General features: G+C 34.9%; 1 protein-coding gene across 2 annotated transcripts; it reads left to right on the forward strand.

Moving 5' to 3' along the window:
- Window positions 1-1,250: 1,250 nt before the first annotated feature.
- Window positions 1,251-16,459, forward strand: LOC113864910 (protein PAT1 homolog). 2 transcript variants are annotated; one of them, XM_027499142.1, is made up of 6 exons: window positions 1,277-1,523; window positions 2,285-2,436; window positions 6,868-6,924; window positions 12,434-12,497; window positions 13,706-15,607; window positions 15,687-16,391. In XM_027499142.1, the coding sequence occupies exons 1-6, from the start codon at window positions 1,454-1,456 to the stop codon at window positions 15,761-15,763; spliced, it is 2,322 nt and encodes a 773-aa protein (XP_027354943.1). In that variant the 5' UTR covers window positions 1,277-1,453; the 3' UTR covers window positions 15,764-16,391. The 2 variants fall into 2 exon arrangements, with proteins under 2 accessions (XP_027354942.1, XP_027354943.1); XM_027499141.1 differs by having other exon boundaries at window positions 1,251-1,523; window positions 13,706-16,459.
- The last annotated feature ends 1,406 nt before the right edge of the window (window positions 16,460-17,865 follow it).

Genomic DNA, 17,865 nt, shown 5'->3' on the forward strand with positions numbered 1-17,865 from the left:
AGATTAAAGTGCATAATATAAGTTAAAGAACAACTCCAAAAAATATAGACTTAACAGTTCAAGATTATGTCATGAATCAAAAACGTAAAAAGCTCATTCCATAATTTATAACATGTTTAGTTTTATGTTAAAATATATATAAATTTATATTTACTTCAACGTTACTGGTCATATTTTTTATGCTGGATTCACTATTATAAACAATTTCTAATATGTTTTTAAACACGCCCTAACTTGTATTTGAAAAGAGATGTACACACAGTGGAAGTAACCAAAATATGTCAAAAGTGTAGGTCATATCTTTTATAAGTGCTCCATCACGTTGAACCTACTAGAAAAAAAATATCATCGTCGTCGTCGTTGTATTATTATTATTATTATTATTATTATTATTATTATCAAGTAATATTGTATTTTATTTTTATTATATAAATTAAATATTTTTATTATTGATTAATGTAGCAAGCAGATTAATTTAAATATTTTCAAAATATATAAATAACATTAATATTCATTAACATAGAAAAAATTTAATAAGTAACATAAATATGTCAAAATAAATTAATTTATATATTTTTATATTTTCTAAAAATACTAACTCTATAAATATTGATTATCATTAATATGTTAAACCTTTTAATAAGTCTAATTACATGAATTATCATTAAAATATTATAATATTATTACAAAATAATTTAATGCATTTAATTACAATTAGTTTATATAATTATATATATTTATTTATAATATAATATTTTAAAAATAAACATAAGATATATTTAATTTTAAAACCATAATAAAATAAAAATAATAAACTGAAAATGATAAATTAAAATTAATTTTAAATAATTAAAACAGTGGCAGTTGGATGTCGATTTGTAAATTACTGGAATCCTTTGTTTAGATAAAAACAATTTTTTTTGGCAAGAGAAATCGATTTTCTAACATTATTTAATATGTTTAAAATTGGAGCAGTAAAAAAATTACAAATAAGGTAAAATAAAAGAAATAATTTCAGAAAAAATGCCTAGACTAAAACTGATTACCTATTATTATTGAAATTGAAATTATTGGAATAAACGCGGCAGAGAAAATAATATGCGGGAAAGTCAGACAGAAGCGGAAATTGAGTAGAAAGTCAAATCAGTCATTTTCGCCTTCAGCAGTAATTTGATATGGCATCACAAAATGTCTCTACCAAAATAATAAAACAAAATAACAATAAATAAATAAATAAATAAAGTTGCAACATATTCCCTCAAGAAAATTAAAAAAATTAGGTACGCGACCTCACCCCCTTCCCTGGTAGGGTTCCTCTCTCTCTCTCTCTCTCTCTCTCTCTCTCTAAATCCAAACCCATTCCATCTTCAGTCTCTGCCATGACCTAATACACATATCTCCGAGCAATTCTCAAAGTGTTATCAAGTCATCGTTTGCGTTTTTCTTCTCCTTCATGGATGGGTTTGGTTCTGCTGCTACTCCCACCCCCGGCGATCATAAACAATTCGGAAATGTTTCCAAAGGTTCCTTTCTTTTTCATTGTTTTCACTTTCTCGCATTATCATTATTACCAAAATTCCTTTGGCGCTTTTTCTTAAATGGTTATTACAGTAGTTTCTTTCTTCTTTCGCGTTCTCTGATTCAGCTGGTGCATGTAGATCTGGTCCAACTTAGGAGCTCGATCGCGAAAATAGATGGAAAAATTTAAGTTTTAGCTCCGCGATTCAGTTTTTTATTTTTGTTTAATGCGCTTAGTTCACAGCAACTCAGTGAACAACCGTATAGGGTTTAGAGTTTTGTTAATTTTGAAAAGTTTATTGTAACATCTGAATTTAAATGATTTTGTGTTTTTTTATTATGATTTTTGGTTTATGCCATTGTTGATTGCTTTAGTAGATATCCATAGTGAATGTTGGTATTTTTTTATTGTGTGACTGCCAAGGAAGCTTGCAAATAGTAGATAATCATTGCTCTGTTTTTTTAGAGCCTTGTTTGTATTAATATCTTCTATTGTAGAGTAGAATACATATATATTTTTTAAATTACAATGTTGTTATGCCATTTTTATATACTTATTGAAACGTGACCTATTATCTTCAAACGTTTTGTTTTATTATTTGGTTCTTAGCTTTTCCTCCTTGTTTTGTTTTCTTTTGGTGGGCCGTGGCGGGCCATACACATGGGGATACTTCTGTTTTTTAAATGTGCAAAACTGTATTTTATATTTAAAAGGTTGTATGAAGCTGCGGACATGTCTTTGACTCGATTTTCTTCTTTTATGCAGAAGATGAAGTATTTGATGCATCACAATATGCATTCTTTGGTAAAGATGCTGCTGAGGAAGTAGAGTTGGGGGGATTAGAAGATTATGATGACCATATGCCTATGCCTGCTGTTGAGTTCAATGAGGAAGATTTCTTTCTCAATAAAGAAGAGGTTATTTTTCATTCATGTTATTGCATTTTTTTTCTCAATTTTAAATTTTATTGTGGCTATTTTGTTTTAAGGTATAAGCATTTTGATCGTCTGCAAAAAATTTAACCAGCATTTAATTTCATTCACCAATGGTTTTATTTTCTCTGGGTGTTAAACTGCTGGTTTTTCCCCCATTTTCTCTTAAATTGCTTATCTTGTTAAGCAGACTGTTCAATTGCAGTTATGTGGTTAGACAATAGAAGCAGAGAATGCCAACAAAAAAGAAGAAATTATATATATTTTTGTATGATTTTTCTTATTAAATTGTGCTGATACAATGCCTGATCATTTGGTGATGTTGTACTAAGGATGTTGTTTTGAAGTTTGTTGAGAAAGGAGAAAAGAGAGGCATATGCTGAAAACCGTATGGCTCAATAACATCACTGACTTTACATTCTGTAGTGAATATACTAAATACTAGGATACAGTTTTCCCAATTCCTATAATTACATGATACGCATAATGTAGATGTGATGATACAATTTTCCTAATTCCTTGAGTATATGTTTTAGTCAGATGAGTTAGTGGTGGATGCTGTTAAGAGAGAAGAAAACTAAAGATCATTGATGGAATCCATGTGTCTCAACTGAACAACAGGCTGAATATTTATTTTGGTAATAATAATATCAGCAATGATTACACAATAATTACAAAATATCCAACCTAACTACCATAATTACCATGATAGTAATTTGCCGTATTAACATATTTGCACATTTAATACTCTCCATCAAGCTGGAACATATAAATCATATGCATCAAGCCTGTCACATATGTGCTTAATATGAGGACCTCTTACAGACTTGGTGAATATATCTGCTAGTTGATCATTTGAATTGACAAAGCTTGTGGTCAATGTGTTTTGTTCTTTCATGGAATACTAGATTCAAGGCTATATGCAAGGCAGCTTGGTTATTACAAATAATTGTCATTTGTGACCTCCTGAAATCTCAGTTCTTTAGAAAGTCATTTTAGCCCCTAGCCAAATAAGTTCACACGTGGTTGAGGCTGTAGTTTGATATTATACTTCTGCACTAGAAAGAGAAACCACATTTTGCTTCTTACTTTTCCAAGAAATCATATTACCTCCGATCAGAATGCAATAGCCTGCAGTAGACCTATAATAAGGGCTTGCATAACCTATATTAGAATACCCTACAATTTGAGTGTCACCCTTGTCATCGTACAAGATACTTTTTCCTGGAGCTCCTTCCATATACTTTAAGATGCAAATCAATGCATCCCAATGTCCTTTTACAAGGAGAGTTAAGGAATTGACTTATCAGAATGACAGCAAAAAAGATGTTGGGACGAGTGACGGTGAGATAGTTCAACTTTCCCATAAGTCCGTTGTACTTCTCTGGATCAGAATGAGGCTCCCCTTGACTTCAAACCTGTTTCTTCTAAGATATCCAATGCACACTGTCTGAAAAATTACAATATCATTCTTGGATTGTGCCACCACTATTTCCAAGAAATATTGGAGTCTGTTAAAGTCTTTTGCCTGAAAATGGTAACATAGATGGTTCTCCAATTGTGTAATGACATGGGGATCACTATCAGTAATAACAATGTTGTCAACATAAACAATCAAATAAATGGATCCTATAGCTGAATCTCGATAAATAATTGAAAGATTAGCTTAACATCGAGACAACCCAAACTCTTAGACAACATTGTTGAATCTACCAAACCACCCCCTTTGAGATTGTTTAAGGCCATACAAATATTTTTGTAGATGGCAAACTAATCCTAAAGACTCCCCTTGAGCAACAAATCCAAGGTTGCTCCATATAAATTTCCTCATTGAGATCTTTATGAAAAAAAACATTTTTGATGTGAAGTTGATGTAGAGGCTAGTGGCGTGTGGCAGCCATGGATAAAAATAAACAAATAGAAGCCATTTTAGCCATTGGAGAGAAAGTGTTGCCATAATCAAAACCAAAGATCTGAGTATAACCCTTAGTTACTAGACGGGCTTTAAGGCAATCAACTTGATCATCAAGGCCAATTTTGATAGTAAAATCCATCTACCATCAACAAAAAATTTCCTTGAAGGAAAAGGAACAAGGTCCCAAGTGCCACGGCTCTGAAACACACATTTCATCCATCATTGCTTGATGCCGCTCAGGGTGTGAAAGGGCTTCATTTGTATTCTTAGTAATAGGAATTGAAAATAAAGAATAAAGACTCATATTAGAAAGAAGACAATGATATGTTATAGTAGCATAATGAAGAGAAGGATTATGAGTGAAATATATACCTCTTCAAAGAGCAATAGGAAGATCAGCCTCAAGAGGCAAGGCTGGAGGAGATGAAGGAGTTGGTTTTGACAATGAGTCAAATGGAGTTGTAATGTTGGCTGATCATGACAAAGGAGGAGGATCATCTAGAGGAGGTGTTTGTTGACAGTGATAAATTGGAATTGGGGAGGGGGGTTCATCTAGAGGAGGGATACCTATGGTGGGTTAAAAACAATTGGAACTAGGGAAATAGCCATGACAAACCCCGACACAGGAGATGTAGATGAAGAATTAAAAAAATGGAATAGACTCAAAAAGTTACATCAGTAGAGATAAGGTAGTGCTTAATAATATGAGAATAACACTTATAACCTTTTTATGAGAACAACCATAACCAAGATAGACTTATTTGTAAGCACAAGCAGAAAGTTTGTCATCTCCTAGACTAAGATTATGTACAAAACAGGTAGACTCAAACACACGAGGAGGTAAAGGATGGAGAGATTAGTGAGGAAACAAGACAAAGTGTGGGACCTGGTTGTTGAGAACAAAAGAAGGTAGCCAATTGATAAGATAATATGCTGTAAAAACATCACCCCAAAACAATGAGGGACATTATTATGTATAAGAACAGTGCGAGTAGTTTTAATAAGATGTTTATTTTTCCTTTTGGCAAACCCATTTGTTGATGAGCATGAGTACAAGAGGTTTAATGAAATATTCCATTGGATGTCATAAATTGTTGAAAAGAACGAGACAAGTTCTCTCTAGCATTATTGAACTTTATTTCATGGTAAATGGTTTGAAAAATAGAAAATATTTTAGAATAATTTTTTATTTTAAAACAACTAAGTTCAAGAATAATCATCAATAAAAGTAATAAATATTGAAATCCTAAAGTAGACATAGTATAACTAAGATCCCAAACATTTGAAGAGACTAAACCAAAAGGAGATGAAGCTCAATTATTAATAAGATTGTGAAAAGAACTACAAAGATGTTTTCCTAACTGACACAACTCACAAGACAAGGTTGACAACTTAGAAAGACTTTACACCAATTGTTGTAGCTTCTAGCGATTGGGATGACCTAATCAAGCATGTAGACTGAGGAGAGTTCACCACTTAACCAGCATGAGTAATGCCAATCATCTGCTCTGAACTCTGATAGTGCAGGAAAACAGAGTCTATAGTAAAAGAGACAACACAATCTAGAGTACAAGACAACCAAGGGATAAAATATTAAAAGAAGACCCAGGGACATATAAGACATTGTCAACAAGTAAGGATGGAAAGGGATGAACAATACTAATACCCTAAGACTATGTTTGAGAATCATTGACCTTAGTAATAGAAGGAAAAAAACTAGAGGTAGAGAGAGAAGAACAGAGATTTGTTACCAATGATATGATCAATGGCACCAGAATCAAGATCTCATGGACAAAGAGATGCAAAATGAAAAAGACTGATAAAGGAGGGTCAATGCAAAAAATGAGGAGAGATTCAGGGCCAGTAGAGAGAGGCAACTCCAAAAATTGAGGAGAGATGCATTGCCATGCACGGTGGTGACGATGACTGAAGAGAGAAATACGCATAGCTCAGTGGTGACATGTGCCAGCGCATGTGGGCTTTGTTTGCAATGGGGTCTTCGGGGATGGGTCAGTCTTGATGGTGTGGTCCTGATGCTGTTATTGGTTACTAGTCAGAAAGGTGTGTCGGAACAGTAGAAGTGGTGATGATAGTGATGCCGGTGGAGGGAAGATCATAAACTGGAATTGAAGCATGGTTTCTGGAAAAAATTCCATCAATGGGTGGTTGGCCCACCCGGAACACGGATTTAATTCACTAGGCACTAGATACCATGTTAAGAGAGAAGAAAAAGAAAGAACATTGGTGAAATATGTGTCTTAACTACACAATGGGTTGAATAGTTATATTGATAATAATTGTATCAGCAATGATTACAAAATAATTACAAAATATACAGTTATCTAATTAACATAATTACAATGATACTAATTTCCCTAATTAATATATTTACACATATTTAACAGATGCCAATGCCATGACTTGATATTCCACTTGAGCACTTAATATTGCATATGTGATACTAAAATTTCTACCAACTAACTGTTATTTCCACATTGCAGGCGGAGGATGTAAGATCTCTTTCCGATATTGATGATCTCACTACAACTTTTTTAAAGGTAAGGTCATGAAAATGTGGCATACTGTGCTTTCTCTGTATGCTGGGGACTTTTAGATAAATGAATGACTTGTTGCTATTTATATAAGGACTCAAACAGAGAAATCTAAATACAAGATTGTTGCAAAGCTACCCAATCATTGGGTGAGTTGGAGCCACTCCTTTGAGCTATGAGCTGAACACCAAAAGACAATCCTGTCCTATAGCAAACTGTGAGGTCTTGGGTGTATTGGGACCAGGGTTTTAGTGTTGTGCAGTTATTCCATGTAATCTTCATTGACCATAGGGAATTGTCTTTCTATTTTGCCTGTGGAATTAGGCCAGTAGTTTACTGCAGGTTGATCTGCATTAAATTCCATATCTATTTTTCTTCTCCTTATTCTCTTTTGGGCACTTGATTACAACAAATCAAATTCACATGATTTCATAAACAGCATACTACCTTTAAGCTAAACCTTATTTTTTTTATAACTTCTATACAAAGCCATCAGAAAGTACTCCAAAGTTTTAAGTACACAACCTTTGATTGTTCAGCAAGATCCCCAAATGATTGTTTGTTAGGAACTCCTGTGCTAGATCATATTGGAAATATTATGGGGCAGAAGAGGGATTTGGGTTGTTACAACCTTGCTTCATTGCCTTCATGGCAAGGATGCTTGGAACCATGGCAGAAGAGTGAAATGGCTGGAAGCAAAGATGGGAAGGAAAGGCAGGGGAGAAGACATTCAGCCGTTGAGTGATTTTTGGGGCCTTTGGTCGATGTTTTGCAGACCCTCCAAATTCTGTCATGTTTGATATCTTTTGTTTTCTTATCCCTATATCGCTAATAAAATGCCTAGTTCCTACTGTTGTTTCAATGTAAAGTGGCTGTTTTACAATGCTAAAATGAGATGTGTTTCTTTGATATGACTAACGAAGTGGTTTGGTCCAGTCTCATAAATTTCTTTGACATACTGGGTAGAATCTTTGCATTGAAAGAGGAGGATGATTCTAGAATTAGTTCAAGAGGTACAAACTGAGCAGTGTAATCTGTTCCTTAAGTGTAGTAGATTTTCTTTGTTTTATTTTAGGGCTTTAATACTTGTTGGTGAGTTATCCAAAAAAAATTTGTGAAAACTGTAAAGGGTAACTGGCATATTCTCTGGAATATACCAGTAAAGAAGGAAAATCCTTGTATCTCATCTTGTTATGTACATACTAGGCCATTTGATATGCATGATAAAACTTGACTGAGGTATGCATTCTTCTAGGGACCCTGGCTTGGTGGAAAGTGATTTCCACAGTAGCCTTTGATACAGTATTACATTGAAAATATTGGTTGTTAGAGTCTGAATCTTCAGTGAAATGGTCAATCCTTGAAAATACTTTGTCATAACCTAGCATTTAATCTTGTGATTGGTGTTGAGTATGGCTCTTCACCTTTCACCTGAGTTTACCCGAGTTTCTAATGGGCGAAGCAATTTTTACTGACCCAACTGTATGTATACGTGTGCTGCTTGTCATGATCCCAATTGTACTAGCCTACTAGGGATTGTCAAGTTGAAGGATCAGGGTGGGATTGCTAGTAAACTTGCCAGAATGGTGGGATCATCTTAGTTTGGTGAGAGCAATGACAAGCCTTGCTTTGGCAGGATGAGCTGGGTTACTTGCAATCAACAATCTGTGATTAGAGAAACCTAAAATCCCTTAGTCCCATTTGTCTTGACCTCCTCCTCTTTCAGGCTTGAGTACTTGACCTGTCTCAGATGCCCTCAACCCAGTGTTATCAAATGGCAGCCTTGGCGGAAAATGGTGGATTTTTAACAATTTGCCATGCATGTGGTGGGTCATGGCGGTCAGCAGTTATGGTGGCCGTGGCAGATATTTTGGGAATCTGCCCAAACAAAGAAAAGAATCAGGTTTGCTGATTTGATCTAGTACCACACTGACCCAAGATAAAAACCTTCAAATGTAGACTTTCAACCTTGTTGGCCTCTGTTATCGTCTCAGCTACGTCTTTCTCTCGCACAGCAACCTCCCATTTCCTTCTCTTACTTTTCCCGCTGGTCACCTTCCTTGCTTCCAATGACAGTGAGCTCCATCAACCCTCATTTTCCAGTGAGCGGGTTTTTTTGTTGTTGTTTTTGTTCTATCCTCCTTCATTCTATTTTTCTTTTTCCTTCTCCACATCTCTCCTCCACTCTCTCTCTCTCCATTTTGTTTGTTTCAACTTTCTTTCTCTTCTCAGATTTTCTTCTTATTTTCTTTTTCGAGTTTTTCTTCTCTGTTTTTCATCCATTTTTTATTCTAACACTGCTGCCTTGGTTTGAGCAGCAGTTTTCTTTAACTTAGCCTAACAACAAGCTTCCTCAATTAGTCTTTCTATTTTCCTTGTTTTTTATCACCTTGTTTCACTTAACGCTTTGACGCATTTTAGTTTGTATTGAACTGCTATGAGATTTAGGCGATTATGTTATTATGAGATTTTGTTATGAAGCATATGATAATATTTGATGATTTTCTATCAACGAGATTCTTGATTTTGTCATATGTAGTTAGTTTTTGGGTTTTATATCACATTCTGCAGTGTTTTTTAATATATTTTTGGGGTGTGTGTGTATATATATTAGTGTAGTTAGTATTGTACTATTCACCTTACGATACTAACGATTCGATTCTGTAGCTCAAGGATACAAATCATATTGCAGAATCGATTTAACATTTGAATCGTTGCTAGAATCGCTTGAATCGAATGTATCAGGCTGAATCGTGAATCTGAATGGCAGCACACAATTCCTTTGCAAGCCAGGTCGTGCTCGCTCGAATCAGAGCAGTGCGGTGCGGCTGTCAGCCACCACATCACAGGGCGTTTGGCACATCGCAGCAGGTGCAGGTGTTTGCAGCCAAAACAGGGAGACGTTCATGTGATTTGGGGGAAAGAAAAAAACCCTATTCTATTTTTTAAAAAACACACCGTTTGGATTATTTTTTAAGGGTAGAAAGGTCATTTACCCTTTATAAAACACGTGTTAATTTCATCTTCCCCACACTCTCCTCTCTGAGCTCTCTCCACGTAAAGTCTGACCTCTGTGTAGTGGTTTCTCCCATTCTCACTGGCGCACCCATTCCATTTTGCTGGAGAAATCAGCTAGTCCGGAGGCTCACCTGCTCCATTTTGCCGGAGAAATCATCTTTTATGTTGTCTCCTCTAAGGCATATCCTCTGTTTTTTTTTTTTTTTTCACTGGAGAAATTAGTTTTTCTGTTCACCAGAAAAATCATTTTTTTTTTGGCATTTGTTCACTGCTTCCCTATTCAAGATTTCTGGTATTCAAGATTTTTGGTGGTCCCCTCTGGCATTGTAACTGTTCCTATTTTTTATTTGTTTTCTCCTCTTTTTGTTAGCTACATATTATTTAACTTCAAAATGTTAATATATTAGATATTTTGATGTTTCTTTATGTTACAATACTCTTATATTTATATTTTTTTTGTTTTAAATTATTAATTTTGAATCTTACGATTCAAAATACGATTCGATTCACGATTCAAAAAATAGGTCTTCTGATCCACAACTTGAATCCTGATTTAACTACCTTGATATATATGTTATTTTATTATGGTTGCCATGCTTCTGCCATGGCATCTGTCATAATTTTATGGCAGCTTTTTGGCTTTTCACCATCCGCCAGCCATTGGTTACATTCTCAACCTCCCTCATCTTAGATGCCCTTGGTCTCCATCTTTCTCTGTCTCAGCTCCCAACCTCTCTGTCTCAGCATTCAACTGGGATCTCTTTGGTATGGTAAAGGCTTAAGCTTTTTTCTCATTCTGTTTTTTTTTTCCTTTCTTAAGCCTGCAAATTGATCTCTGGGACTTTCTTTGAACAATTGGTTTGAAACATTTCTTAAAACCTTGTCTTGACTCGAGAACTTCTGATATATACCTTACACAACTATTGTTGACCATCTCATGACTCATGGGTGCTGCACTTCGTCGATACATTCTTTTGTTCCTTTATGCTGGTAGGCTCTATTCCTTCAGCAATTACCTTTAAAATTTCACAAAGTAACTAGTCAAAAAATTTAAAATTACTCCTGTAAAATTACAGATTGTTACAGACCCGAAAATAGCAGAACAGGATATAGGGCAGGAACAACAATATTGAGAGAGAATAAGGGAAGTTTGTATAATTTGCAACAATAAATGGAAACTACGTAGAAGATAGGTTCTTCTAATGCCCCAGGGCAATGCTCCTTACAGAGAGCTAAATGGCAACTTTATCCCACAACTACCAAAAGAGCAAAAACCGCCCCTCCACTCATGGATAAACATGCCTAAGTAATCAAAAACTATTCTCTCTCCATTACTAAATTTGCCAACATCCCAAACATTTCCTAATTTCTTTCTTTTCCGGACATACACTATCCAATCCTTGGGCTTGGCTGAAGCATCATGGATCACTTTCTACTTAGGCCCATTTTCTTCTCCTCGGTCCTCATCACTAATTTTACTGATATAGTAATACCATAGACAAATGAAATTGCTAAAATTGATCACTATTCACCCTGCATTGCAGAAGCAGAAAGGGATAAAGATCACAAATAATCTAGTTGATGGAAAGGGGATTAAAGAATATCAATATTCTAGTTTTTTATTTTTTGGTTCCTTATTTATACTTTCTCGGCAGATGGAAAAGAATTCATTATAAGTAATCTGCAGGCCAGTGCTGTCTTTGTGTGAATCATGCTATTTCAAATTCTCTAGAATTGCTATGCGATGAAAGTGTACTTCCCTTGGTATGTTTTCTTAATTTCAGAAGGATGTGAAGGCATAATTCTGTTGCATGGCTTGCACTCAATTATTCTTTCTATTGGGTATACTGGCTGCTTTGCTTTTCTGTGCTTCTCTATTGGGTATTTGTGGACCAGTAGAGCAATCATAATACGGAGAAAATTATGATATGTGATTCTATGGGAATGCTAAACTTTTGGGATCTTGGGTTCTGAAGATTGTTATTGGTGAAGCCTGAAAGATATTTATGATACTTCATCAAGGGGGCTTCTTATCGCAGCAAATCAAATAACATCCTATGAATATAAAATTGCATTTCCAATTTTTGTGTGCTGTGCAATTTTGCATGCTTGGCTCTCTCTCTTTCTCCCTATTTTTAGTTTTTCTAGTAGTTTATTCATTTGGTTAGTAAGTCCCAGTCATTTTTACAATCAAGCTGTTTTGTCATTTATGAAATAGAGCGAAAAAAGAAGGATAAGTAGATGAATGAGTTGTGAAAGGAAAGGAAAGCACACTTCGTTTAGCTTATCTAACTTATATGAATATTTTGACGACAACTAACAAATTTTGTCTATAATTCGTACTTAGTTTTCTGCAAAACATGTACTCTGCATGACTTCAATCAGTGATTAATTTATGATTCAATTTCTTATTGTATTGAAATTTGAAAATAATGTGGGTCTCCTTTAATGGTAATCTGTTCTGCAAATTGATATTAAGCTTTTTGATTTATTACAGTTGAACAAGGTTGTTAGTGGACCTAGAAGTGCAGGAGTTATTGGTGATCGAGGATCAAGAGAAAGTGAGTAGCAATAGCAATGAACTCAGCTACTTGCTTATTTATTTATTTTTTTTAAACTAAAAAACTGATGTTACTTATCTGCATTATCTGCGTTTATTATTTTTGTGAAGTTTCATTTTTTGAGCAGAGGTTTCTTAGGATAGGATTTAGATATGTGAAAATACAACACTATTTTCTATTTAGGGCCTATCATTATCTCAATTCTATGGGCCTGTGCCTGTCATTATCTCAATACTTATTTCAATACTGCTTGACAAAATGAAGGATGAAGAAAGAAATTGACATCAATACAGAAAAAGGCTAGTTTGAATTACTGAAATAGTTTTAAGATGGGTTTTAGCCACTGAAAATGCGTAAAGCAAAAAAGATATGTCAAATAATCTTATTATTTTTGTCTGTTCCTTGTCTATTTACTTTGCTGTGTCTTTATGGGACACAACCCAGGTATACAAAATTGAAAATTATTAAAAAGTCTTGTCAAATTTGGGTAAATGAAAACAAATATGGATGTAGTGACGATATCAATTACTGGTTTTTTCTTTCTTTCTGCTGTTACTTATCAAGATTATTTTTGGTGCTTGTGCTGTAAACTTCTCTCACTTCTATACGACTGCATTGATTGAAACCTCGTAAACATGCTTATGCATTTATAAATATTATGTTGAGTGTACATGCATTGATTTTTTACCATGCAACTGTAAAACTTGAGTCCGGTTCTGCTGCATGCTTATTTATAAATGGTATGGTCTTCTAAGTGGAGAAAGTTCCACCAGATAAAGATGGGGCCTGTGAAATGTTAGGTCAGTAATTTGGTGACTGTTGAGATTCAATTGGCATTTTCTTCGATCATGTAAAAACCATGCTAATGATGGGGGAAGGTCACAGAGTTGTGCAATATATGATGTTTCATCAGAGGAATTGCCTGATTTTGTGATCATTCATGTCTATAGCATGCACGTATGTGTAAAATTCATTTACTTTTGAAGATCGATGGTGTAAGAAACAACGAGCAAAACACCAGTCAAGTTCATGAGAAATTATTTGATAGATAGCAATTTTGAAGTCTGGACTTATATGACATGACACACATGAAGTGTTCTTAGTGAAATATGTGTTTTGACTCTGGCTGCACTATTCCTGCTCCCTCTCTCCATGCCATCTTGTTTCTGTTGACTGAATTATTTCTATTCCTATATTCCTCTATACAGATTCCTCTGCCTCTGAATGGTCACAAAGGGATGATGTTCCTTACTGGTCTGATCAGCATGCTTATGACAGTGAAGGGCAAGGCACTCGGGATGGCAAAAGATGGTCATCTCATCCCCATTCTTCTCTAACTCAGCTTCAAGACTCAAGGCCCTTGTACAGAACATCTTCATATCCTGAGCAGCAACGGCAGCTGCAACACCACCTCCAACATTGCTCTAGTGAACCTGTTCCTAACTGGTTTGATCAGCATTTTTATGATAGTGAAACTACTGAGGATGGAAAGAGATGGTCATCACAACCACATTTCCCCATTGCACACATACAAGAATCAAAGCCCCTGTATAGAACATCTTCATATCCTGACAAGAGACAGGAACTTACTCGTTTTTCTAGTGAACCGATTTTAGTACCAAAATCTTCATTTACTTCTTATCCTCCCCCTGGTGGTCAGTCCCAACAGTCTTCTCCAAATCACAGTACAGGTCACTTGAACATTCTTTATCATGCTGGTGGGGCTCATATGGCTTTGCCATCACAAAATCGCTCTCCTTTCTTCAATTCTGCTCTACAGTTGAGTGGATCAAAACATGATTCACATTTTAGTGGACACATGCGCCAATTTACAACTGGCTCCTCTCTTAATCATCAAATACAGAATCCCTGGGTTCACCAAACAGGATTGTATTCTGGAGATCATCCAAATCTCCTGACTAATATGTTGCAGCAACAATTACCTCATCACAGCAGATCAGTATCACCTCACTTATTGACCCAATTGCAGCAACAACAGCACAGATTGCATCATCCTGTTCAGCAATCAGCAGGCTACATGTCAGGTTACCAGTCCCATTTATTTAGCCCCCAGATTTCATCTGCATCGTCCATAGTTAGCAAATCTGAACACATGCTTGGTCTTGTTGATGTTAGAGAACATAGATCAAAATCAACACATAAGGGTAAACATAGTCATCGTTTCTGCCAACAGGGTTCTGATGCCAGCAGCCAGAAAAGTGAAAGTGGTTCATTACAGTTTAGGTCCAAGTACATGACTAGTGATGAAATAGAGAGTATTCTTAAAATGCAGCTTGCTGTGACTCATTGCAATGACCCCTATGTTGATGACTATTACCACCAAGCTTGTCTTGCTAAAAATCCTGGGGCTAAGTTGAAACATTCATTTTGCCCAACCCAAATAAAGGAGCTTCCTCCTCGGGCCCGTTCCAATTCTGAGTCACATGGTTGTCTTCAGGTCGATGCTTTAGGGAGGGTTTCATTCCTGGCTATTCGGCAGTCTCGTGCTCTTCTTGAAGTTGATCCTCCAAACTCTTCTGTTAGTGGTAGCTCTGAGAGAAATATTTCAGAGAAGCCCCTTGAACAGGAGCCTTTGTTTGCAGCCAGGGTCTCAATTGAGGATGGTCTATGTCTTCTTCTTGATGTAGATGATATCGATCGCTTTCTACAGTGTAATCAGCTTCAAGATGGTGGAACTCAATTAAGACGAAGACGGAAGGTCCTTTTGGAAGGACTAGCAACATCACTCCAACTTGTTGACCCACTGGGAAAGAATGGACACAAAGTTGGACTTGGTGCTAAAGATGATGTTGTTTTCTTACGACTGGTATCTCTACCCAAAGGGCGTAAACTCCTAGCAAAGTATCTTCAGTTACTTGTTCCTGGTAGTGAGCTTATGCGGATAGTCTGCATGACCATATTTCGACATTTGAGATTCTTATTTGGCAGCCTCCCTTCTGATCCTGCTGCTGGGGAGACTACAAGTGACCTTGCTAAGGTTGTTTCTCAATGTGTCCAAGGAATGGATCTTGGTGCTTTGGGTGCTTGCCTTGCAGCAGTGGTTTGCTCTGCAGAGCAGCCTCCTCTACGCCCCCTTGGAAGCACTACTGGTGATGGTGCTTCACGTGTTTTAGTATCTGTTCTTGACAGGGCTACTGAACTTTTAACTGATTCCCATGGTGCTTGCAGCTATAACAATGGTAATCGTTCATTTTGGCAAGCCTCATTTGATGAATTTTTTGGTCTTCTCACTAAGTATTGCATGAATAAGTACCATAGTATCATGCAATCACTGCTTGTTCAAGGGACACCAAATGTAGCTGCAATTGGATCAGATGCTGCTAAAGCAATTAGTAGGGACATGCCTGTGGAACTCTTACGAGCAAGTCTTCCTCACACCGATGACCACCAGAGGAAGTTATTACTGGATTTTGCTCAGCGCTCTGTGCCTGTGGTTGGATTTAACAGTTATACTGGGAGCAGCGGTGGTCATGTGAACTCAGAGACAGTGCTAAGTTGATAGATAATTGGGGAGAAGTTCTCCCAATTATACTGGTTTGTGTTGAAGGTCACATGTACTTAAGTACATTTGGAGCAATCTGAAGTAGAAGTGCAAGTTGCTTCTATGGCAGAGGTTTCTGCCTCTCTTGTAACTTATCATGATGCCGAAACAATGTGTAGCATTGTGATATATTTGCAATCAGGCTCTTCGTGTATTGTGATATACTAGCTTGATCTGTTCCTCTCGTCTTTTTTTTTTTTCTCATGACAGGGGAGCTTATTTTGTTACTGTGTGGCTGATAGAAACTCTGTAGTAGTTATCCTGTACAGATTTAGGCACATATTTGATTCCCATGTTTCCTTTCTATATATACAAGGCGTGAGGTGGGTTGTATCAAATACATCAAGGTTCTGTTACTAAATACATGTCAACAATACAAAATGTTGTTCCGATCTTCTACAACTATAACTGCACTATATTAGAATTTACAAACATTAGCCCTCACTAATAGTGGAAGCCTATTGAAAAGATAACAACTCTTTGATAAGACAACAATCCTAGGAATTTGCTACTCTATAACGTAGGAATGTGGAAGAAAGATAAGAGTTAAGGGTGAGTCATTCAGACTCGGTAAGGACATATACAAAGCGACATGAAGGAGAAACAAAATAATTGCACCAGTTTCTTAGTACTCACATAACTTGAGAATAAGTTATCTAAAAAGATAAATTCTATTATAATTTATTTATTAGATAAAATGTTAGGTTTTCTTACTCATAAGCCACCTCAGTAATCTAAAATAATTATTTTTCTATCAAATGGAAACCAAAACCATGATGGTTATAAATGAACAACAGCTTAAGTTTAAAGTTGGAGAGTTGTAATATCTCACTTTTCTACTTCTGTGTATATAGGTGCGTGCATGTGCGTTCTGCATATGTACATCTATATATTTTAAAATTATTACTAATTATTATTTAATATTAGTATTTTAATTAATTGAATTACTAGTGTATTAATGTGTGTATTTTTAATAATAAAAAATGATTTTAAATTATTTTTATGATTGCTAATATTTATTATTAATGCTATTGTTAAATTAATATTATATGAAATTATTATTTTGATAATTAAAGAAATATAAGTAATTTATTTGCTTATTAACATTATCTACTTAAGCAAAAAAGTTATATTTTTTAAATTATGTTTATCTATCTAATTTATGCTAATTGTGATAGATTATATTTTATTGTAGCATTTTGATTATTTTGAATAGAATTTTACTATATGTATTACAACTCTCAAATGAGTTAGTTTTTACTTATTTAGCCTTAACTCAAGTGAGTTATGGTTAAAAAGTTCATTATATAAAAAGTTTATAAAATTAAGAAGTCCATAAAGTTAAGTGGGTTAGAGTGAATTTATAGACTAATTGTCTTTTAAAAAATTATTTTAATATATGTGTTTTCTAATCATAAAAGACTGTCAAAATAGTCATTAATTTAAAGTCTCATGCACCACATGCATATATATATATATATATATAGTATTTGTCAAGTGCTTTAAGACAAAATAAGATTAGGTCACTTTCTTTTTCTCAAATATTCTTTTATTTTTAATTTAAATTTCCTTGCTTCCATGGTTCACATGACATATTATCATATCTTACAATTTCTTTTTTATTAAAATTTTAAGAATGATGTCTTAAAATATTCTTAAGTAAAGAATAAAAACAATTAATTAACACATAACTTAATAATCAAATTTTATAAGAAAAAAGTAAACTTAAACGAGCAACATAGTTTAAAATTTACTTATAAATAAAGTCTTATATAAAGAGAAAAAATTACTCAAAGTAAATAAGAG

The sequence above is a fragment of the Abrus precatorius genome, unplaced genomic scaffold (assembly GCF_003935025.1).
Source record: "Abrus precatorius isolate BTA unplaced genomic scaffold, Abrus_2018 Scaffold4, whole genome shotgun sequence".
NCBI lineage: Eukaryota > Viridiplantae > Streptophyta > Magnoliopsida > Fabales > Fabaceae > Abrus > Abrus precatorius.